The 25,805-nt window shown below is 38.8% G+C and overlaps 1 protein-coding gene across 17 annotated transcripts in view; it reads right to left on the bottom strand.

The window, feature by feature from the left end:
* COL6A3 (collagen type VI alpha 3 chain) overlaps window positions 1-25,805 on the bottom strand; it is a 160,556-nt gene that overhangs the window by 72,629 nt on the left and 62,122 nt on the right. For 13 of the 17 annotated variants that reach the window (XM_058184995.1, XM_058185007.1, XM_058184998.1 and 10 more), the window contains 8 exons: window positions 24,667-25,269; window positions 21,294-21,890; window positions 19,133-19,696; window positions 15,417-16,016; window positions 14,323-14,922; window positions 5,660-6,262; window positions 4,044-4,390; window positions 1,828-1,906 (listed from right to left, as the gene is read on the bottom strand). In XM_058184995.1, coding sequence (XP_058040978.1) covers window positions 1,828-1,906; window positions 4,044-4,390; window positions 5,660-6,262; window positions 14,323-14,922; window positions 15,417-16,016; window positions 19,133-19,696; window positions 21,294-21,890; window positions 24,667-25,269 — 3,993 coding nt within the window. The remainder of the gene's footprint in view (window positions 1-1,827; window positions 1,907-4,043; window positions 4,391-5,659; window positions 6,263-14,322; window positions 14,923-15,416; window positions 16,017-19,132; window positions 19,697-21,293; window positions 21,891-24,666; window positions 25,270-25,805) is intronic. The other 4 variants (XM_058184951.1, XM_058185020.1, XM_058185028.1 and 1 more) reach the window with 4 other exon arrangements.

Genomic DNA, 25,805 nt, shown 5'->3' with positions numbered 1-25,805 from the left:
TATTATTATTATTATTATTATTATTATTATTATTATTATTATTATTATCTTAATTTGTGCTTTTTTAAAAGTACCTGAGTCTATATTACAGGTAGTCTGTGACTTACAGCCATTTTAATGATTGTTCAAATATACTAGAGCACCAAAAAAAGTGACTTATGACCGTTTTTCACACTTACAGTCATTGCAGTATTGTCCCAGGCTCATGTGATCAACTTTTGCAACCTTCTGCCAAACAAAATCAATAGGAAAGACAGATTCACTGACAACCATGTTATTAACTTAATAACTGCAGTGATTCACTTAACAACTGGGTAAGAAAGGTTGTAAAATGGGGGGAAATTCACTTAACAACTGCCTTGGTTAACAATGGAAATTTTGGACTCAGTTGTGGTTGTAAGTCAAGGACTATCTATATATGTATTTGGCAAATATTTTCTCCATTGTTAGATTGTACATCTGTGTATCCATCTACATCTTTTCCTAATACATTCGTATTTATCCATTGTTTTTACTGAAGAAATACATAAAATTTAGATTAGCCTGTAAGAATTAATAGATTTTGGAAAAATATTTTTTTTAAAAATGTGCACTCACAACAATGTCTAGGTCTTTTGAAAATAAAGCATTTTATTCAATACTTCCTGATATTACTATGTGACTCTATGTGACCATATGCTTATTCCAACGAAGCTTAGTGGAAGAGGTCCCTACTCTTCTAGCCAAAACTTTTTAAGAGTTAAAATAAGAATTCATCCAACTTGTGAATTTCAAAATATGCAAACCTCTCTCCAGTCACCTGCACTCCCTATTTTGTCCATGCATACCCCAAAAGAAGGAATGCCCTAGCTGAGTTTTGTTATCGCTATATTCATTACACTATGGACCCACTGTAAAAATATTTGTTCAAGAGTTTACAGTTTAAGTAAAGTCACATTCAAATGCAAATCTTCATCTTTAACCTATATTAGGCCTGTGAATGAAGCCACAGAGAAATATGGTGCCATTAATATATAGATGATGACAGCCAATATTATATTTTGATTCAAATGTTTATTGCCAAGATTTGTCCTGTTCTGAGAAGAAAGTGCACCAAATTACTAGTGCAATCTCAAATATTACTAAAATGTAAAACAGTTTAGGAATACATTCTTCTTGCTTCTATCTTCAGGAACAGTTTCCCATCTTACTCAACCATAGCAATGATCTTGGAGGTCTTTATAAATTGAGTATTTGACAATATCAGAGATATCACTCTTTTTATAGCAACATTCTATTATTCTGTGCTTTTATTTCAGTGTCTGAACCTATTTCTTAGAACATCTTGGATTGAAAACCTAGTTCAGCAACAACAGCATTTGCCTGCCAAATGCACGCACGCACACACACACACACACACACACACACACACACATTCTTTATATAGGAAGAAGAAATTTTGCAATGGTTTAGGGCTGCTTCAAATGAGAAAAGAATGGAACATTCATTTTAAACTATCAGGAATGTCTTAACAACGAAATTGAAGAAATATTTTGTGGACATGTTAGTGATAAAATAACTGCAAAAGAAAAAAAATCTACTTACTTCTGTCAATGTTTATGAACATGGTTATAAGGAAGGCTCTGGCCTTAATATTTCAATGAAAGAGTAAAAAGCTAAAGAGTCATGTTGTGATAATGGCTGTAAACACTGGGCATATGCTTTAGGGTTATTCTATATTCATTTATGTGAAAGACTTGATCAGTGTTAATATATGTATGTAGTCTCAGAAATCCCAACTAAAAGGATTTTTTATGTCTGTATGAAATAAAGCTTTACAAAACATACCTTCTTTCTTTAGATTTGCTGATGCAGCTGCCAGTGGTCCCATAGCACCATCAATACCATCAGTTAGGTGGATCACCACCTATTGAAAAAGAGCTTCATGTTAATAAAGATAAATTGTGAAAACTCAGTGAAAACATCAGCCAGTCACTGAGTTGATATTCAGGAATGGCCTGAGGCTCAGGACTCTTAGAAGTAGGTAATTAACAGTTATAACACTGCTAATTGGATTGGAAGGGAAAATTTTATTCTATGTTTGGTTTATGTATAACAATACCTTGTGATTGACCCGGGAAGCGGAGGGGGGGGGAAGGGAGGGGGGAAGGGGTTTTTTGGGAGGGAGGGGGGAAAAAAGGGGGGAAAATGTCTTTGTTTTTTTAAAAACTCTTTCAATAAAAAAAAAACAGTTATAACACTGCTGACACAATTACTTTTTGCAAGGCAACACACCAGGGGTGGGTTCTAAATTTTTTTACTACCGGTTCTGTGGGCGTGGCTTATTTTGTGGGCGTGGCTTGATGGTCATTTGACAGTGGGTGTGGCTTGTTGATCATATGAATGGGTAGGCATGGCCAACTCAATGTCTCTCATGTCAAGGGGTACCTCGCCTGGCCACTCCCCTCCCAGCCATTCCTTGTCACACCCAGCCTCAACGTATCTATAGTTCTGCAAAAATGTTGTTCACCATTTTTCAACTTTATTTTCTGCATACTATAGACCAGGGGTCTCCAAACTTGGTCACTTTAAGACTTATGGACTTCAACTCCCAGAATTCCTCAGCCAGCTTTGCTGTCTTAAAGTCTTAAAGTGGCCAAGGTTAGAGACCTCTGCTATAGATAACTTTCATGGACCACTGAAAGGAGGAAATGGCTCACATGCTTTGCCCAAGAGTATGATAGGCAACAGTCTTTTAAGGGGCTGCTAGAAAGAAGGGGGGGAGGGAAGTATTTTCCAAAGCACCAGAAGGCAAAAAAAGAAGCAATGGATGGAAACTCAATAAAGAGAGAAGCAACCTAAAACTAATGACAAACTTCTTGACAGTGTGAACCTATATAGGTTTCAGTCATAATTTCACATATAAAATAGCCATTCATGTAATACAACCTGCATATTGTTCAAAACAATCATTAGTATTATGGCTGATGTTTGACAGCAAGCCTAAAATCCCCATTACCTCCCCACCCCACTAATCTGTTCTGGGAAGGAATCAAACTCCCCCCCTCTTCATTTCCCAAATAAAATATCCCATATAATTAAGGAATAATCAAGCTGCTAGCAAGGAACCTGCCTGGAATTCCACATTCCTGCCAGTTGCCTAGAGGAAACTTTGTAAGCAGAAAACAGCTTACAGATAATATAAAGTGGAAGCCAGAAGTTCAGCTCTATTTACAAGCAGGCAGAAAACTCATTCAAGACAGGATATTTCACAATGGAAATCACCCAAACCTTTTTAGAAACACAAAGCCCATGTTGCACAAACCCCAAAACTTCAAAAGCATTGAACCATATAAGAATTCCTCCTCTTATCCAATTTGTTGTTCAGCTGACCCAAAAAAGAGCTTATAGCTGCTCTGTCAATTTAAAACGACAGTGTTTCCCCGCCCCCCACTTCTTCTTTGCCAAGCGATCTCCTGGCTGAGAAGCGAGCCGATCAGTTGGGAGGCTTCTTGGCTTCTCAATTTAAAGGGACGGTGTCTTGTTGTTGTTTTTTCTCTTCTTCGAGAAGTGAGTCTTGATTTTTTCCTTCTAGCCGATCAGTTGGGAGTCAGGAGGCAGCAATAGATTGGGAGTGGGGCCAAGCAGAATTTTTACTACCGGTTCTCTGAACTACTCAAAATGTTTACTACCGGTTCTTGCGAACTGGGGAGAACTGGTAGCAACCCACTACTGCAACACACTAAGCCCAGTTCTTGCTGCAAATTATTATACTGTATATTCTTTCATACACCCTCCCTTCTTCTTCTGTGATTCCAGTAGATCAGTTCAGCTGGTCAATTTGACTGGTTTAGCCCTGCAGGTGTAGACTACTCAAAGTCACATACCATATGCATCAGTGTAACTTAGATATCCAAACTATTTGTTTTACTTTCACTATTCCAGGAGGATATACATGTACATCATACAGCAATCACCGGGGGGGGGGGGTATCCGTAGAATAATATTTTGATGCAGCAAAAGGATTTTTTTTTTCCAAAAATGAAAATGGAGTCAACATTTACCTTTGTACTTCCAGTAGGAGCTGTTTTAAATTTATTCTGGTAAGACTTGAGGGTATCTGCTGTGAGCACATATGGTCCATCATTTCGCAAGGCTTGGAACTTTTCAAACAACTCCGGCTGATACTCTGAGAAATCAAAGGCTTCTACAATTCCAGAGGGAGTCTGTGCCAGAAGTGCTACACGCACTGTGGGTGCCTGGTTGGGAGTGCAGCTAATTTTCTGCATTTGACTGATCCTGTTCAGAATATCTTCAACTGTTGATTCCAGCATTCTTTGTACACTGAATATGTTTTGCCCTTGTACAGTATCTGAGACATCAAATCCAAGTATAACATCCAGATTGCAATCTAGAATAGAAAAAATGGCAAATCTATCATACATAAAGTAAATCTAAAGTGGCATGGTAGCTAAAGAACCAATTGTTAAATTGTACCGTGTAAAAATAAGAAATATCTAAAAGTGATTCTGGATTTCTAGTCAAGAATAACTGCTCTGTTTGCACTGTTCATTAATATCCAATACTACATTACTTGATCCAATATCCAAAACATCACACTATGATCAGCTTCCTATGAAAAATCAGACAGTCTGACCATTTTGAGTTATTTTTCCCAAACTTGTATTAACACAGAACTTTGAGTGTTAATAAATAGCTAACTTAAGACTGGACTGGACTACATAACATACAAGTAGTCCTTGATTTACAATAATTTGTTTAGTGACTGTTGGAAGTTACAATGGCACTGAAAAAAGTTGTTTATGGCTGTTTTTCATATTTTTCATATTCATTATTGCAGCACCCCCATGGTCATGTGATCAGAATTTGGTGCTTGGCAACTGGCATGTATTAATGACAGTTGCGGTGTCCTGAGTCAAGTGATTTCCTTTTGTGATCTTCTGACAAGCAAAGACAATGAAGAAGCCACCTTCACTTAACAACCATTATTAGCTTAATCACTGCAGTGATTCACTTAACAACTGCAGCAATAAAGATTGTAAAATGGGGTAGAATTTACTTAACTTGTCTTGCTTGGCAACAGAAATTTTGGACTCAGTTGTGATCATAAGTCAAGAACCAAGAAGAAGGGTCTCCTCTGTCTTGGTTCCCTCCCTGTGGAACATCATCTCACAGAGAGAAGATTGGCCCCCATTTTGACACTCTTTCACAAGGCCCTGAAGCAACAAGCCTGGAAAACCAGAGTGGGATGGAGCCCATCAAGTCACTTTTTGATTGACTAATTGTTGTCACCAGGTGGGGGTTATTGCTTTTTATTTTATTTTTATATTGGTTTTTTATCTTTGTAAGTTACCTGGAGTCAGTGAGAGTGAGTTGGGTGGCCATATAAATGTTCTTAAATACAAATAAGTAAAAATAAAAATACCACCTATACTTGCTACTATGAAATTAAATATTAAAATAAGAGAAAGGGAAAGGATTGTTGCATATATAAATTACATGCAGCAATCCTTTGCTGCATGTAATTTATATATGCAGTAAAGAATATATTTGCTGCATATATAAATGCAGCAAATATACATATATAATTTTTAAATGTAAAATAAAGCAACAACAACAACAACAACCAGAAACACAAACTGAATAAGATTTTCTTTACCTCTGGAGACTTCCACCACACCACGACATAATTGTTCTCTCATGACATCATTCAGAGTCACCAGAACAGCCTCATTGAGCTCTGAGAGGACCTGGGGAGTTGGAGCCCTAAAAGCTGTTGTGCTGTCACTGGAGAGCTTCATAATTTCATTCTGGTCAATGTTTTTCACACCAACTGCAAAGACCTTGACACCCGACTGAGACAGCCCTAAGACTGCTGCCTCCCCATCGTCTTCTGGCTTGCCTGCTGTTACAATGACAGCAATCTGAGGGACATTCTGGTCTTTCCTGCTGCCAGCCTCCTTCACAAAATGTTTTGCTTGGATATGCTTGACACCTGCTCCTGTATTCGCAATTCTGCCTCCTTTGTAGGTTATCTTCTTCACTGCTTCTAAGATATGCTCTTTGTCAGAGAAATCCTTCAGAAAGAATTCATCACTCACATCAGAGTTGTATTGTACTAAACCAACTCGAATGGAATCACCTTCATCATAAATAGCATCAATTAAGTCATGTATAAATTCAACAACATTGGGGAAATTGTCTCTTCCAAAATTGATAGAGCTATCCAGCAAGAAGACAATATCACCTTGCTTTTTATCAACTAAAAGATTGAAAAGGAAAAAAAAACAGGTATTACTTCATTTTAAGGCATTTTGTTTTAATCAGTATGACTAGAAATGTGCATGATTTCTATATTCACAGAATTCATCAGATATAACTTTAATCATTGTTATTGAGAGTAATCTTAATGTATTTTCTGAATAAGCACTTTCAAATGAATAGCATTTGATATGTTATTGGTGAATAAGTTAAAACTATATTTCAAGGGACTAATTCTCTGCACTACCAGGAGAAAAGAACATAGCAACCTCCTACTGTGCAAAAATTTCTTGAATCCCATTTTTAAAACATTATGTCAAGATAATGAAGTACATAAATTAAATCCAGAGAAAGTAATAAGCTACAAAAATTCAAGATGAGGCAGAGAAAAGGAAAAGAGCAATTTAAAAAAACCTCTCTTGCCCCACTTAAAATAGGCCAGATAATTTACAAACAGGCTGGTAGACTGGTGCAATAAAAATAACCTGGTTTTGAATGTTAACAAACAAAGGAGATCATTGTTAATTTTAAAAAGAGCCGGCATAGTCATACTCTATTTTGTATCAAGGCTGCAGCTGTAGAGATGGTCAATAGTATTAAGTATCTAGGGGTGCAGATAACTAACAATCTGACTTGGTCTTTTCATACATTATCTTTAGTGAAGCGTGCAAACCAATGTTTGCATTTCCTGTATCGGATGAGGAGAGCATTACTTGGACTTCAATAAGGCATTTGATAAAGTAGACTACAACCTACTACTTGATAAGATAAAAAAATTTGGGTTAGACAGCATTACCACCAAATGGATTCATAACTGACCAACCAAACTCAATGTGTAGTCCCCAATGGAACTACATCTACATGGAGGGAAGTATGCAGTGGGGTACCCCAAGATTCTGTTTTAAGCCCTGTACTCTTCAACATCTCCATCAATGATTTGGACAAGGGGATAGATGGGGAACTCATCAAATCTGCAGACGACACCAAGCTGGCAAGATAGGCTGAAGGATCTTGATACAGGTGAAACTCAAAAAATTAGAATGTCGTGCAAAAGTTCATTTATTTCAGTAATGTAACTTAAAAGGTGAATCTAATATATGAGATACTCATTACATGCAAAGCAAGATAGTTCACACCTTGATTTGGCATAATTTTGATGATTATGGCTGACAGCTCATGAAAATTCACAATCTCAGAAAATTAGAATATTATCTGAAATCAATAAAACAAGGATTGTACATAGAACAATATCGGACCTCTGAAAAGTATAAGCATGCATATGTACTCAGTACTTGGTTTGGGCCCTTTTTGCATCAATTACTGCCTCAATGCGGCATGGCATGGATGCTATCAGCCTGTGGCACTGCTGAGGTGTTATGGAAGACCAGGATGCTTCAATAGCGGCCTTCAGCTCTTCTGCATTGTTCAGTCTCATGTCTCTCATCTTTCTCTTGGCAATGCCCCATAGATTCTCTATGGGGTTTAGGTCAGGCGAGTTTGCTGGCCAATCAAGCACAATAATCCCATGGGCATTGAACCAGGTTTTGGTACTTTGGGCAGTGTAGTCAGGTGCCAAGTCCTGCTGGAAAATGAAGTCAGTATCCCCATAAAGCTCATCTGTGGAAGGAAGCATGAAGTGCTCCAAAATCTCCTGGTGGGCGGCTGCGTTGACCCTGGACTTAATGAACCACAGTGGACCAACACCAGCAGATGACATGGCTCCCCAAATCAACACAGACTGTGGAAACTTCACACTGGACTTCAAGCATCTTGCAGTGTGTGCCTCTCCATTCTTCCTCCAGACTCTGGGTCCTTGGTTTCCAAATGAGATGCAAAAGTTGCTCTCATCAGAAAAGAGGACTTTGGACCACTGAGCAACAGACCAGTTCTTTTTTTCTTTAGCCCAGGTAAGATGCTTCCGACGTTGTTTGTTGTTCAAGAGTGGCTTGACAAAAGGAACACAACATTTGAAGCCCATATCCAGGATCCATCTGTGTGTGGTGGCTCTTGATACACTGACTCCAGCCTCAGTCCACTCCTTGTGAAAGTCCCCAACACTTTTGAATGGCCTTTTCCTGACAATCCTTTCCAGGCTGCGGTCATCTCTGCTGCTTGTGCACCTTCTTCTTCCACACTTTTCCCTTTCACATGACTTTCTATTAATATGCTTTGATACAGCACTTTGGGAACATCCAACTTCTTTTGCAATTACTTTCTGAGGCTTTCCCTCCTTATGGAGGGTGTCAATGATGGTTTTCTGCACAACTGTCAGGTCAGCAGTCTTTCCCATGATTGTGATTCCTACTGAACCAGACTGGGAGACCATTTAAAGGCTCAGGAACCCTTTGCAGGTGTTATGGCTTAATTAGCTGATTAGAGTGGACACTTTGAGCCTAGAATATTGAACCTTTTCACAATATTCTAATTTTCTGAGATTGTGAATTTGGGGTTTTCATGAGCTGTAAGCCATAATCATCAAAATTATGACAAATCAAGGCATGAACTATCTCGCTTTGCATGTAATAAGTCTATCTCATAAATTAGTTTCACCTTTTAAGTTGCATTACTGAAATAAATGAACTTTTGCACAATATTCTAATTTTTTTTGTTTCACCTGTATTTTATTCTATTCTGTTCTATTCTATTCTAACTCTATTTTGAAACACATCTTTCTCCTTCTGTCCTGGCCACTTTTTACACAATTGAGAATGTTTTAAAAAACTGCATCGCCGTTTGGTTTGGTGGCAGCAGCGCCGCTGATAGAACGTCCATACAGAGAGTAGTAAGGACAGCCGAGAAGATTATAGGAAGCTCACTTATAAGTGTTATATGCTTAGAGTTCAAAGCATTGTTAGAGACCCACACACACCCACTTCGTGGTCTGTTTCTGTTGCTCCCTTCTGGGAGGAGATTTCAAAGAATCTATAGCAGGACTACTAGATTCTGTAATAGCTTTGTTCCTTATGCCACCCATCTTGTAAACTCGCAGGATTCTTTTTTTTCGCCATGTATATGTATACATTTGAACTAGACTGTGATGTTTGTCTGTGTCATATATATGTGTGTATGTTATTATATGCATAATGGTTATCTTTTGAAAGCTGAAAAGAATGAAATTTCATTTTAATGTATGCTGATTAGTGTACATTTAAAGTGACAATAAACATTCTATTCTATTCTATTCTATTCTATTCTATTCTATTCTATTCTATTCTATTCTATATAAAGGATAAATTTCCCAAATTTTCAGGATCTGGAATCCACATTCCATTTAAGGCATCAGATCAAGTCCAGTTCTGAGGAAGTAAGTCTAGGAGTGATTTGTTATCTATAGATGGTACAGAAAGAAGAAAGAAGAAAAGTAGAATGGAGAGGGTTTGTGTTAGATCCAGGCAAGGAAGAAATGAGCGGTATCTTTCAGCACTTTATGCAGCAGCAAGCAGAATATGAACGGCTCAGCACAAGCTGAGCCTGGCTCTTTATAGAGCGCTGGCATGCAAGCCAACCACTGACAGTGTTTTAATTTTCCCGCCGCTGAAACACCCTATCTGCGGCGGGCATGCAAATATCACCACATCCCTCCATACGTAACACCTCTCCCCTCCTGGACAGGACAAAACCAATCAGTTTTTTACACAGCTTACGTAATCACATAAGTAGGCGAGACGCCTAATAGTCCTACTGGGCCTGTGTGAATCAGTTCTTCTCTGGTCTCTCTCAGGTGAGGTTGGACCTATCACGTCTCTGGCCGGCAGCAATGGAAATGCCTGGAACTCCACCTCCCGCATTGCAGTTCCAGGATCTGCGTCAAAAGGGCTCTTATCCCGGCCGCACCGAGAACCTCACCGGATTGTAGCCCATTAGAAAGATGGACCACCTCATCAGTCTGGGTGACATGAATGCTGGGGTTTTACTGTGGTGAACGTGTCATTTTCTTTTCGTCCTCATGTCCATGCTGCTGTCTTCCCCAGGAACCAGTGGAGCAGTTCAGCAACAGTAGACTTTTGTTTTTAAAAAAATAGCGTAAAAATTCATCAGTCCCAAAAAGGCTTGTAATTCTTTATTCCTGGGGATTGGGGCTTCTTTGATGGCCTTTATCTTTGACTGGGTTGGGTGGATCCCTGATCCATCGATGATGTACCCCAAGAATTCCACTTGGATGACCCCGATTTGGCACTTTCCTTTTTTTACTTTAGGATCTCTCTGCTAGAACCTCTCCAAAGTCTCTTTCAGTCTGGCCATTAATTGCTCCATAGATTGTCCTGATATTAGGACGCCATCTAAGTAGGGGATGATGCCTGGAATGTCCTGCAGCAGCCTCTCCATCATGTTCTGGAAAAGCCCTGGGGCTACATTCACTCCAAATTGCAGTCTTTTGCATTTGAATGCTCCCCGGTGAGTCACTATTGTTTGGGCTTCTGCAGTGGCGTCATCTACAGGCAGTTGTTGATATGCTTGGGCCAGGTCCAATTTGGCAAATACCTTGCCCATGCCCAGGGAGTGCAACAGATGTTGTACCACTGGGACTCGATATGTGTGCTGCTGCAAGACTTTATTGATTATGCACTTATAGTCAGTGCACACTCTGATTGACCCGTCTGGCTTCATTGGGGTGACGATTGGGGTCTCCCATGTGGCGTGGGCAATTGGCTCCAAGATTCCCTGGGCAATTAGCTTGTCTAATTGCTCATCTATCTTGGGCCGCAGAGCAAAGGGAACCCTGGGGGTGATTTAAGGGTCTAGGTTAAATGATATGGGTTTCCCAGTATATTTACCTAGGCTCCCATCGAACATGTTCCCAAATTCAGCCAACAGCTGGTCCAGCTCAGTCCCTAGGACCTGGTGCAATCCCATGATGCTTAGCTCCAGTGACTTGAACCACTCCATGCCCAGCAATGTGGGGCGCTTGCTGGTGATGACTGTTAGTAGCAGATGACCACGGAATTCCTTGAACTCGACCCTGACCTCAGCTCTGCCCAGCACGGTGATGGCGTTGCCTTGGAGATCATTCAGGCAGATTCTCTGAGACTTCAGCTGGCTTTTCTTCAAGTTAGGGTTTAACCTCTTTAGGGTCTCTCATGAGATGATTGTGAAGAAAGACCCAGTGTCCAGTTCCATGTTGCACGGGCTCCCGTCGATGGAGATGGTTACATGGAACTTCTCCCTGTCACAGGCATCTGCGTGCCCCACATAGCTTTGGTGGATTTCACGGTGATCCAGGTAGGCATCTTCCCTGCATTGGTTCCATTGGGGTCCATGTTTGGCTGGTCCTTGTCGTCTGGGTGCTGTTGGTGGTCTGCTGGAGGGAGGAATGGGCTGGGTGGCTCAGCAGGCCTCAGCGATGTGTCCCTTTCATTGGCAGCGGTGGCAGATGGCATCCTTGAAGCGGCACGATGACCTCGTGTGGGCTCCCAGGCAGCCTGAGCAATGGGGTGGTTGGGTGTCCCTCTCTTGGTGGTTTCCTCATTGATCTGGGTAGACTCTGTGCATGGTGTCATTGTCAACCCCCTCTTCTTCATCCTTGGAGCTTTCCCATAGGGATTCGGGCTTGCAGTTGCTCTGGTTCATGCTGCTGGTCCTTTTAAAGTCTGCAGCCAAGGCATCTGAGTTTTCAGCTGCTTTTGCTTCCTCTACTGCATTCTTGAAGGTGACTCCTCACCTGACCATTAATTTATTTTGGAGGGCCAGGTCCTCATGGCCAGTAGGATTCGGTCCCTCATCATTTCCTCCGGGTCATTGAACTCGCATTTGGAAGTGAGCTCATGAAGGTCTGTTATGAAATCGTTGATGGTCTCACCCTCTCGCTGGCAGTGCCAGTAGAATTTGTGTTTGCTGACCATGGGGGTGGCAGCTGGGGCATAGTGGTCCCTCAGTTTGCTTTGTAGCATGGACTATGATATGGACTCGATGTCCGCTGCTGAGATGAGGGTCTGTGCCATCTTGTAGAGCTTCAGACCACAGTAGGTTAGGAAGATGGCTCTTTTTTGGTCATCCAGCAAGTCTTGATAGTTATTTGCTTGCAGGAAGGTCCTGAAGTGGCTCATGTAGGTATGCCATTCTTCCGATCTTGGATCATAGGTTGCCAGGGGGGTGCAGGTTGGTTTGCCATTCTGGTCAGCCAATGGATGGTCGTTCCACTCGATAAGATGGCCGTGGCTTGCCACGTGGAGCTGGTCAGTTACCTTGTCCTTCCTGAGATCCCACCTTCATTACCAGTGTTAGATCAAGGCAAGGAACAGATGAGCAGTATCTTTCAGCACTTTATTCAGCAGCAGGCAGAATATAAATGGCTCGGCAGCAGCTGAGCCCAGCTCTTTATAGAATGCTGGCATGCAAACCAGCCATTGACAGCGCTTTAATTCTCCCACCGCTGAAACACCCAATCAGCATCAGGCATGCAAATATCACCACGTACCTCCATACATAACAGTTTGAGATTGTGCAGAAAGAGTTATTTTCTATCCATTCTTGTCCAGTGGAATAGCTGTGTTGTTTCATCATCGTTAATAAATAAATGAAACAATTTTCATTTTAATAATTTTACCTTCTGAAAAATTCCTTCCTTAAAAACTATTGCATCTATCTTAATTAAGTAAACAGTCCTGTCCACCTTCCCAAGTACTGTATATAGATTTCAATTTCTACAGACGAAACTGAAATATAACATGAGATGAAATTAGTATATAGCCAAGGTGCAGATCCAACTTGCTTGGCTCATCATCAATGCAGGTCACCAACCTCTTTTTAACTGCAGGAACACATGATGCCATCCTCTTCCCTTCCTAGCCCATTGCAGATTTAGCCCTACCTACAGTGTGTTTTCTAAATACAATTCAAAGCTATTTATTTCCCCAAGCAAAGCAGTTTTAAACTCTCCAGAGCATATGATCTCTGGCACTTCATTCTATTCTAGTACCAAGGCCCCTCCCCTCCAATGACTGGTCACTGCCCTAGGCATCCATTTCAGCTTGAATTGCAGCACTGAATATGTTCTCCACCTTTTTCTTCAGTTGATCCATCAGTGGGCCATTCGGTCAATCAACTATCCTTACCCCTCAAAGTTCGTGTTCCATTCAACCCATCCACCATTTTGGCTTCTGCCCAGGCTGTGTGAAGCATGCTTCCTTACTTTTCTATCCTCTGCCCACAGTACTACAAAGATTCCCTTCCCCTTTTCTTTACTACCTTTAAAACATCTTTAATTTTTAACACCTTTTATTTTAAAAGTTGCTCCTTTATGTGTATGAAGCTGAATAATCAGTTCTTCCTTGTTAACAAAGCTTGCAAGAACCAGTAAAGGGGCATATGAGCAAAAGAACAACTCACTCACTATTGCTTTAATTATGGTAGCATAAGAGGGTATAATGATACCATAAAAGGGAAAAAGAAAAAGAAAGGGTTTTGTGTTGATAACAGAGGAAATAATATGGGAAGAAGGGATGAAGGTGTTTGTGTGGGCAAAAATCGGGAAAAGAAAATGAAAGGAGCTCATTAGAAGAAAATAAACCATAAAAGGAAAAGGTAGGCAGAAGTACCTACCAAATTACCAAGCTCCAAGGCTTCCCTTTCTGGTATGCATGAGAAGGCCAGTAGCCAAAGTTAGATGGAGAACGTTCTGGCCCTGTTGCCAACCCACTAAAATTTAGACTGGAAATTTTGAGAGTCACCCAGAGCTTTATCAGAGACAAGCAGCTTAGGCTGCAAGGCAGAATTACCCAAGTGGTCTAGATTTGTTGATTAGAGATGGGTAATTTCATTCTATCTTGTTCACACAAAAGCAAATTCTAAACTGAACCTCTAATTAAACATGCAAAAAAGTACAATGTGAAAACTATATTGATCTTTGAATTTTATAAAGAAAATTGAATGATATTTTCTTAACTTTGTCTTTTCATGCAATAGCTCTGTTGCAAACTGTCTATTTTATTTTATACAAAGCAGTGTGTTAACTCTAGCTATAGGTATTATTGAAAGCAATTTTCATTTTCATACACCTATTTCTTTAAATCCCCCTGAATATTATTCCAACTCCACAGTTTTATTTAAAAATGAAAGACTGACCAGTGATAACATCAGTAGGTAGTTCAGTTGGCACTTGTTTTCTCAAAATTGCTCCAAAGACTCTTTTTTCTATTGCTGGGAGCTCAGTAAAATCTCTCACTATAAATGCAGTTTGGGGATTGTTGGTGATCCTTTGCAATTCCGCACTGTCTACTTGTCTTGTTCCAACTCCCAGAGTACTAATCCCAGAGTTCTGCATCAGAATAGAAGGCCTGCTGATATCATCTTTGGATCTCCCTCCAAGCAAGAGGACTAAATGCTGGGGGACTCCATCTTCTCGCCTACTTCCTGCTGATCTGATAAAGAGAGTCTTCATGACATGGTCCAGAGCTTTCCCAACATTCAGGGGAGAACCGCCTTTGTGCCTTAAGCGTCGTATGGCTTGTAGCACACTCTCTTTGGCTGGATAGGCTTTTAAGTCGAACTCGGGAAACACTTCATTGCTAAACTGGACAACAGCAATTCTCACTCTGCTTGGTTGGATATCTAGTTGCTGGACAATCCGGTAAATGAAATCACGAATGTGAGCAAGTCCATCTGATCTGACATCATCAGAGCTGTCAACAAGGAAAATGATGTCCATTGCTTCACTGTCAATGTCTACAATGAGGGGTGGGGAGAATGGGAAAACAGAATAAGACAAGTTTTTTTTCTCACACAAAGGAGTTCATGTTTAATATGCAGCTTCAACCCCTGGCTATCTCCTGTCTCAGTGAAGAAAATCTGAGTTAGCAGCAGTAGACAATTTAAAGTCCTGAGAGGTAAAGCTGGTCCAAAAGGACCAGGGGTCAAATGCAGAACTTACACTTTATCTTCCTCTGCTTTTTAAAAAAATAAAAAACACCTCTTACAATTCTGTTTGGTACTTTGGATCCCTGAAAATGTGGCAACCCTAGTTCCCAAGTGAGATGGTTGTCGTCCTGATCCCAATGCAGAAATAAAACTTGGCTTGGGCCTAGAGAAATACTACAGCTCTTTCTTGCCAAATGCCAAGAATGATGCACCTCTACACTAGTCACTGCAACAAGGAAGCAGGAAAGATAGGCAAATGATGGGGAAATGTTCTGTGCAGACAATCCTACAAATCACCTTACCTGGAGGGCGACTTGTATCAGCAATTATTTTTTTTATTTGCTGGGTAGTTAATGTTGTAAGAGGGGTTAACATTTTCTGTTCCAGACTAGGTAGATCTTGGTAAGTTGATACTTGAAATACATAATCACGACTAAGTGCTATTTTGGTCATTTCCTCAGGATCCACATTTTTTCCAATAGGAAGCGGAGCCACACCAATCTGTTTGATCTGGTGTACCGGGTTCTCTGTATCATCATGAGGTTGGTGGGAATAAAGAAGGATTAAAAACTGAGGTGCTCCTTCCTCTATACGGCTCCCAGAAGGCCTTGTAAAGATATTCTTTGACACATATTCTAGAGCGGAACCAAGGTTCACTTGCCTCCCACCTCTGGGACTTAGTCTTCTCACTGCAGCTAGCACCTCCTCCTTGGTAGAATGTGCATTCAGCAAAAATTCAACTTTGGGATTATCACTGAACTGAATTACAGCTACTCGAGTAGCATCTGAACCTACATTCATATTGTTTACAAGCCGTTCGATAAATTCACGAACTGAAGGGAATTCAGAAATTGCAAATTGAGAGCCATCAATAAGGAAAACGACGTCTTTCTTTGTATCTGCTATAGAACAAAAAATGATATTAGATGACAGTCAAAATTATACTAGCAAATAAATTCAACATGGTTAAAGGAATTAATTAACTAATATTAACAGCCACACAGTACAAAATATTATTTAAAAGCTATAGAAAATAAACTCTGAAAATTTGATTGGAAATAGTGTTCCTGATTAAATTAATAAATTATTTTAAATTTTACTTACTTTTTTCTCTTGCCAATTTCTTCCATAAAATTCTCAGGGGGAGACATAGAGGGTACCCATATATACTATTTGCTTTACTAAGCTATGCAATTGTTGAATCATGTAATGTATGTTTATTACATGAGCATTTGTATCATAGAAACAAAGATACTGATTCAATAAAATATTAAAACAAAAATCTATGTGATGGCTTGAATCTTACACATCTGGAAATTCTAATCTATGTTTAGAAGAATAAATAATGGTTTGTGGTGACGTGCAATTCCTGTTAGCCTAGAATCCCTCTGAAATGGAATACCACATAGTATCAGCTACTGCTATATGCAGAAGACTATCATATTCAATATATAGAAGACTATCATCATTATAAAGGATATTTGCCTATTTTTCTATGTCAATATGCATGGGAAATCGGGTCACTAGTAAAGTAACACAGAAATTATATGCATAATTTTTGTATCTATAAATGCATGCAAGCATACCCTACTCCCTGTACAAAAAATATTTAGAAAAGAAAAAGAAATGTGACCTAGGAATGTAACCTAGAATTATTTAGTCACTCCAATGATTTGATTATGCAGTGGTTATTCAACATTTTCTGCCCCTTTATAAGCAGGAAAATAGTGGGGAAACTATTCAGTAAATTTCTCCAGGAACAGAAGAGGTTATCCAATATTTTGTGGATGGGATTCATTGAGGGCTATTGAAACGGTAAAATTATTTCCTTGTTTTCTTCCTCCCTCCCTTCAACTCCCTTCTTTCATTCTGTCCCACTGCATCTGGAAGAATAGCAATTGGGTGGATACCTGCCAGTTATCATTTTTCATAATGACCAGAACTGTTATCCTTTCTGGACATTAGGGGAAAAAATAGTGATTGTATTTCTTAAAAAGGGAAAATTCTTTACTGGCTTTATTTATGGAAAGGGGAGGTGGGGGATTGAGAAAAATAAAATCTCAAGAAATGTTCATAAAGATATCTTTTGGCTTTACTAATTATATGGTTCTAGAAATGTGATTGTCTCATCCAGAATTCTGAAGTGAGCAGTGATTTTTGAAAAGTAGCAGCAATTAATTTTGGCCAGCCCATGTTCATTGCTTGCTTTGTTTATTTTAAGTTGCAAATTACAGTATAATAAAAAAAAATATCCCCTGAGCCAAGTGATGGAAAAATCAGCTCAGTGGCCGAAGCTTCTATTTCTGCCCTGGTCAGTTGGGTGACTCTGAAATTAGTTGCTGTAAGGTATTCAGTTCACTAATACCAGAAACAAGGACAGCAACTTCAGAAACAATAGAATTTGTCTGCAGTTCAGTGACATCTGCATTTTCAGTGCCAATGCTAAAAGGATCATCTTCATATCCAAGGAAGCTTTTTTGACATCATCTCTTGTCTTTTTAGCTGACAGCAAAACCAAGAACTATGGGACATCTTCAGATATCCTGCTTCCAGGTGGGCTCAGGAACACATCCTTAACAAGTTAATTAAGGGCTGCCCCTGTGTTAAGTGAAGAGCCCATAGAAGATAATCTCTGGATGATCTTGATCATCTCAATCTTGTCACAAAGTATTCATTCGGAAAGAACTCCAGGCTGATAGTATTACTATGCTGGGCCACAGCAATCTGGACTTTATCAGGACCAATATCCAGATTATCAGCAATTCTTTTTCAAAAGTATTAAATTCTGTGGAACTACTTCTGGAGCCGTCTGAACCATCTATCAGAAATACATCATTCTTCTTCTGAACTTCAGATTCACAGATTCAGAAGGAAAAAATGAGATTCATCTTCACATCAATCATTTCTTAGAATGTGTTCATTTTTATATTTTAGTGGATTAACTTTGCTTGTTCTATTAACACAGTTAAAAAAATTGGGAAAACAATGAAAGAAAAGGTATCATAAAGGATCAATGACATGAAACCCAAAGATGTTCATTTCAGAATTTGCTGATAAACCAGATGAAGCATATGAGACCTATTAGTTTCTCAGAGGAATCTTCTGCTATTGAACTTGAAGAAATTATTTTACATGAAACAACTGATTCTTGATATTTTCAAATTTTCTTTTCTTAGCTTTCTACATTGCATAGTCACTTTCCAATGACTATGCTCTGGATTGTTGCTTTCCTGATGTCATCTGCAGCAGGATCACAAAGAGGGTAGAGCTGATACATTTCTACCCTGAAATATTTCCTAAAGAATGTTGCTTTTCCATTACTAGGGTCAGAGTAAAACAGCTTATTTACAAAGAGTTCTTGAGAGAGTTGGTAATGAGAGTCCCTTTCCCCAAATGATTTTGTATTTCCACAGCCCTGACAAATAAATTGACACTAGATACAAGTTTTAGGGCTGAAAAACCTTAAATTTCTGAGACTCCTAGAGTCACTAGGATCTTTATTCACATTGGTTTTTGCTTCTTGCATTTATTGACAACTGGGGTTTTTCTGTGATATTGCGAAGCCCTGATTGAATCTTCTGTTATTATTTTAAGATGACATTATTAGGGGTTTCATGGGTGATGCATTTCTGTAGCAAAACATGTCCTTGGAAATTTCCCAGAATAAAATTCCTAAAAGGAGAACTAGCTAACTTTTCCCATTCCAAGTTTATTGACCATGAAAAATGGTCTTGAACTTTGTTCTAAATTTGGGTTCAGCCCAAAATGGTTTGTCAGTTTTCAGCTGAGGAATGTGTTTGCAATTTTGCCGAAGTGTATTGGTTTCAGAATTATGTCTGATTGCCTATGTGTCACCTTCTGACTGGTTTTAGTAGGCTGTAGAAAATCAGATCTTTCATATCACTGAACATCTGTTTGATTGCAGTGGGGTAACACCCCAATCAATCAATCAATCAATCAGCCTGAATATTTAAAAAATAATGAACATTAAGTGATAAATAAAAATAAAGAAATATACCTTGAGGTTTAAGTTCTATGGTTTTCAACAGATTGACTATTTCAGGTTGTATGTCTCCAATTTGAGAAAGGGTATCAACCTTTAGAATGAACTGAGGGGCATAAACTATCCTTTCTAATTCAACTGGATCCGAAGTCTTGGTTTGGATAACAAAAGTAATCACACCAGCTTGTTTCAGGGTATCAGCACTTTCATCCACAGTATCATCTGATCTCCCAGCCACAAGAAGAACCAGGAATTGTGGCACGCCTTCTTCAATCCTGCTCCCAGCAGGTCTTACAAAGATGTCTTTTACAGCATAATCTAGTGCAGCTCCAATGTTCAGTAGCCTTCCTCCTTTCATCCTCATCTTTCTCACTTTCTGAAGGATTTCTATCTTGGATGGGATGTCAAAGTTGAATTCCACATTTACATTGTCACTAAATTGTGCTAGAGCTATTCGTACAGCATCTGGCCCCACATTCAGATCAGAAATAATTTGGAACACAAACTCTCGAACAGCAGGAAACTGGCCAGCCACGTTCATTGAGCCATCAATCAAAAATAAAATATCAATCTTGTTTTCTGGAATGAAGTGAGGTAAAAATATTCAGTATGTATCATTTTATTTCAGAATTTCTGTTTATATAAGTGACAAGAAATCCAAATCACATTTTATTAGTAAGGAATATAATTTGACTTAGGTGATCACTTTGGCATCTTTCATTACATCTTTAGTATAAGCTTCCACAACTGAAGAAAAAAATTGACATGGCATCAGAGGGAACTGTGGAATCATAGAGTGATTTACAACTTTGAGGGAAATGAACTCTTGGCTCCTTAAATGGATTATGCATATTACATTTCTGGTGAGACTCATGATATAGGATGGCACATCACTCTACCATCTCTCCAATACTTAAATTAGCTCTTGACTAGTAGCCTGTTTGCTTTTTATCAAGGAGGCTGTAATATAAAAAGTTGGGACCTTCATCATCTTAAGTTTCAGAAGAAGGAATAAGGCTCTTCTCACAGTATTATATTAATAAGAAAAAGAAATGCCTATTCCATATAAATAAACTTTGTTTTCCTTAATAAAGATATATACTCCTTTACTTGTTGGCATCTGGTCATTATATATATTTTCCTAATGTATTTTAAGGAGTAAGGTTTTCAGATACCAGTATTTCTAAGAACTGATTCATATATGCACATAATTGCCTTGATAGTAACATCAGTAGGTAAGTTTGCATTTGAAAATGAGGCATCACCATTTTACTACACTGAGCAATAGTATTCATTCTGCAAAGTTTTTCTTCTGAAGAAACATAATTGTTTTTTTTGGCTCTTTTGCAGACAGTAGAAGGGCTACATAATATTTCACATTGGGACAAGGGACCATATTTTTAAGGGCATGATATGAAATCTCTTGCTCTCTAACTCTCTTAATATTTAAAGCACCCTGAAAGCACTTGCACCATTCAGGACTCTTATCATAAAACTTCCACTTCAGAATATTTATTTAATTTGTACGTCCACAAATAAATCCAGAAGTGCTGAGTGGCAAGAAGTCTACATGGGAAGATATCTGCAAGCAAAGATTTTCCTAATATTCTAATATGAAATGGAAATATTATTGGCATTCCTATATTTACAATTTACGCTCTTCCTGTCACTTGCTCAAAAGGTTTGATTCTAAGATGGCTTAAGAAAAAACTTTCTGGACTGAGACATTTTGGTAATGGCATGTGAGATATTCTGCCTGGCTGTTGTGTTCTCCCACTGGACAATTCCCATGCTGCTGGGCCTTCCTGTTTCTTTCTGCTGGGAAAGAGCCGCCAATCACTCTCCCTCATGTGGGGTTGTATGTGTATAATAACTATAATAAAAACTATATGATGCTGGACCAGTGGGTGGTGTTTTTCAATTTCCTAGACCACAGTTGAGAATCAGAAACTGACCCAAAGTCATCCACTGTGCCATCTGTGCCTAAAAGGCAGAGCAGAGCCTGGCTATCCCACTCCTGACCCAGCACCATAGCCATGGCACTGCCTCTAGTTATTAATATAGGATATAAAATGTCAGATATAATAAGATATAATTAACACCTCATAAAATTAGTATGTCACTCAAAACATATCTGCATGATAAAAGTCAATGTAATAATAAAAAAACAAATTACCTGTTGATGTGATCGTAATTTCTTCCACATCTCCACTAACATATGTTGTTAGTGGACTAATCATTTCCTGTGGTAAAGCTGGCAGAGAGCTGAATTCATCCTTAAAATATACTATTTGTGGATTAAATGCAATCTGCTGAAGTTCTGCTACTTTGGCATTCCTAACCCCAACACAAAAGGTGAGCACTCTCGCACGAGCTAAGGCATTGGCGGCATCTTGAAAGGCATCAGCAGATGGCCCTGCCGCAAGGAAGACTAGCACTTGAGGGACATTCGCATCTTTCCTGCTCCCACCTGCTTCAGTGAAGTGATTGGAACGCACAAAATCTAGTGCAGCTCCTGAATTCAGAATTGACCCCCCTTGCAGTCTCAACTGCCTCAGACGAGAAAGGACATCTGCCTTGGTTAGGAAGGAGTTTAAAAAGAATTCTGTTTTGGGGTTCTCACTAAATTGTACTAGGCCGATTCGTACATCATCAATTCCAACATCAAGGGAATTAACTAGGTTCACAAGAAAGTCACGGACATATGGGAAGTTGGTATTTCCAACGTTGACTGATCCATCCAAAAGAAAGACGATATCTCTTTTGGTTACAACTGCAGTAGAGCACAGAAAATAACATGAGACTTCATAGAAAAACATACCAGTATTGGTCATGTGTGCATTTGCAACTGCGGTACACACATGTATACCTCATTCAAGAGACAACAGGACAGGACAGGACAGGACAGGACAGGACAGGACAGGACAGGACAGGACAGGACAGGACAGGACAAGGCAAGGCAAGGCAAGGCAAGGCAAGACAGTACAGCACAACACAGCCATGAAAAGAAGAAAAGAAGAACCGAGAGGACTTTCAAGAGCCATCCACCTCATGATTAATCAAAACACACCAACTACATTTTAAAATGTGATATTTATCAGATTTCCATTTGCAAGTAATGACTGCTAGCTACATATGTGCATGTGGAAGTGTGTAAAGATTATCTGATATTAAGATTCTATTTCCTGAATTCAGTGGACAATGCAAGTGGGATAGAAAATCTTCCAAAGACTCTGATCATCTGGTCAAATAAGGTCAATTGGAAAATCTTCACCTGCATGATTGATTCAGTTTGATATAGGTGGTTAAGGCATCAGGCTACAGATTGGGAGACCTTGAGTTCTAGTTTTGCCTTAGGCACAAAGCCAGATGGATGACTTTCGGCCAATCATTTTATCTCAGCTCTAAGAAGGAAGCAATGGCAAACCACTTCTGAAAAATCTTGCCAGGAAAACTGCAGGGACTTATCCAGGCAGCCTCTGAAAATCAGACATGATTTGGAAAAAAACATGTAAACTGGCAACATGAAATTTTCAGGATGGAGTGCTCTGCTTTGACCACTTTATGTTCAAAGGGCTAAATGTCCTGCCATGAACTGGGCCTATTTCTACCCCTTTACCAGCTTGGTGGGCGTCGCATAGCTTGGTGGGCGTGGCTTGGTGGGCATGGCAGGGGAAGGATACTGTAAAATCTCCGTTCCTACCCCACTCCAGGGGAAAGTTACTGCAAAATCCCCATTTCCTCCCGATCAGCTGGGACTTGGGAGGCAGAGAATAGATGGAGGTGGCGCCAGTCAGAATTTTTATTACCGGTTCTCCGAACTACTCAAAAGTTCCGCTACTGGTTCTCCAGAACTGGTCAGAACCTGCTGAAACCCACCTCTGATAGATACAGAGAATTCCATGTTCTTCAATCAAAACTGTAGGAATGTCCGCATAAATGGAAATCTTGTTTAGAAATGTTTAGAATGTAATGTTTAGAAATGCTAACAAAGGAAAAAGTGAAAGTAAAATCTTTTGCTGCCTATTATCAAACGTTCCCTATTAATACCTATTGAGGCCCTATAAAACCCCACCTACACTATTCAACAACTTTTTCCAATCCACTGAAGAGGCTTGAAAAGATTGGGGGTGTGGGATGGACCAGTTGATTTCCATGTAGAATTGGATTAATCTAATTACAGAAGTGAACATTTCTTTAAAAGGAAGAATGTACATCCATATTACATATTTACAAAGAGAAAAGGGGAGAGGAAGAAAATGTATCTTCACAAATAAAGCAACATTTAAGAGCATTTTTAATTTCAGTTCTAAAATAAAAATGTCATCAGTGATATGTACCATGCAAGAAAATATTTGTAAGAAATGTACATTTTGAAAAAGGTTTAAGTTGCAGATTTTACTATATTCTAATTTAAGGGTAAAGCGATATCTGGAAAGTTAGTAAATTAATAGTGATGTACTGCAACTTCAAAATGGTTATGAACATTTAATATTATTGGGGAGGCCATTTAGAAAACTAACATTTTGTGGTTATAACTGATGTTTTCACCTTCCTTGTGTATTGTATGATAAGATTAGAGCGAACAGTTACATTACCAGATGGATAGATGATGGAGAAGAAAGTAGATTGACCATCTCAGGGATTAAATTTCCTATTTAAAAAATCTCTTTCCCTCAATTCTTAAAATAAATTACAGATTGCTAAATTTTTTATGAACTTATTATTATATAATTATAACTTTGATGGGAGAGAAAAAGTATTTCTATTATTTTGAAGGAGGATATTCAAGTCTTTAGAAAAAATAATAATGAATCTATGCATTTCTCTAGTAATATCTTATGGCTATTAATAAAGAGCTAATAGCTGTAAATGAGCTAAGTAATCACTGAATAATTAAATAGTATGGAAACTGAATAAGGGATAACTGATTCCAGCTAGCTCAATTTAGCAGAAACATCATGGTGATCTAATTAATAAATGGACAATGCTAATGTCTTTGAACCTGCCACTTTTACATGTAAGGCAAAAGAAATATATGAAAAAATATATCTAGCAATGTTTTCAAATGTTAGCTACAATGTATGCAATATTTTCTATACCAATTTTTAATTGTCAAAATTATATAGTTAAATACGAACAATACAAACCTATCCATAAATAAATTCAAGCAATGAATAGACTATATAAGCAGTTCTTGTTTAGCAACTGCCTTGTATAGTAACTGTTCCAAGTTACAATAGTGATGTAAAAGAAACTTAATAACCAATCCTCTCATTTATGACTTTCACAGGTTAGTAATGCAAAGGAAAGCTGAAGTAAAATAAGTACAGTTGCAGTTTCACTTAGTGACTATTTTGCAATGACCAAGTTGCTAGCCCCAATTGTGGTCACTTAAAAAGGGCTACCTGTATGTACCAGCTAGTGACAGGAATCAAACAGCAAAATGAATGAATGAATGAATGAATGAATGAATGAATGAATGAATGAATGCATATATAAGTTGCTCTTTTTTTAAAAAAGTGTTAAATAAAATGAACAGAAATTACCTTCTGTTGATGGTATTTCCACAAAATTTATAGGGAGTAACCTTATAGGTGACAAAACATCAGGAATGATGGCTGTTAGTGCCACTGTGCGGAATTCTGGAGGGGTAAAAACCACGCTTGATTTGTAGGCAATTTGTTCAAGTTCAGTACGATCAGCATTTCGGGCTCCCACAGCAAAGACCACAATGCCATTCCTTTTAATTTCTTGTGTTGATTGGAGAACATCATCCCTGGACACGCCCCCAGTGATCAGAATCAAAATGGGAAGGACACCTTCATCAATTCTGGCCCCAGCGGCACTGGTGAACAGGTTGTTTTTAACAAACCGCAATGCTGAGCCTGTATTAAGTGTGGCACCACCCATTGGTTTCATTTTCCTAACATTGGTGACGATATCCTTTTTTGTCTGGAAGCTATTAAAATAAAATTCTGGTCTTACAGTATCTGCATATTGTGCCACTGCAACTTGAATGAGATCTGGTCCAATTTCCAGTCTGTTGATGATTTTGGCCACGAAATCACGAATTGCATTAAAGGGGGCAGGTCCCAGTGCAGTAGAACCGTCTATCAGGAAGACTATGTCTCTCTTATTGACTTCAACAACTGTAAGCAACAACATATAAGCAGTCAGTGTGCTTACTCACTGAAAAACACGAATAAATTCTGAATCGGTGCAAGCATTATTAGATAAACATTTCTATTTGTTGTACAAGACATTTACTTTAATTGTTGAGTTACAACATATTCAATCTAACTTTATGTTTATGATTTTTTTTGCACTTCAGTATTTCTGCTTAAAATTCATGGGCAATATTCATGCAACTACATTTTTCTGGCTTTACAGTAGAATAACATCAAACCTATTAAAAATCCTGCCTCCCCTCCCACTTCCATGCATGGAAAGACCAAGAGAAGGTAACTAAACAACTTTATAACAGCAAAACATACTTAGGTCCAAAACCTGCAGGAAACCAACATCAGTAAGTGAACAGCTTTATAAATGAGCACACAATTCCAAGAATAAGTTAAAGGGATTTCATACTACCTTGGTGATATTCCCATTAAAAATCACCTTAAAATGACATGGTAATGGCTCTCATATGGAACTGTGAAGAAAGCTTTATTATTGCAAGATCATG

The sequence above is a fragment of the Ahaetulla prasina genome, chromosome 1 (assembly GCF_028640845.1).
Source record: "Ahaetulla prasina isolate Xishuangbanna chromosome 1, ASM2864084v1, whole genome shotgun sequence".
Lineage (NCBI taxonomy): Eukaryota > Metazoa > Chordata > Lepidosauria > Squamata > Colubridae > Ahaetulla > Ahaetulla prasina.
This window is presented reverse-complemented; position numbering and strand designations above follow the sequence as displayed.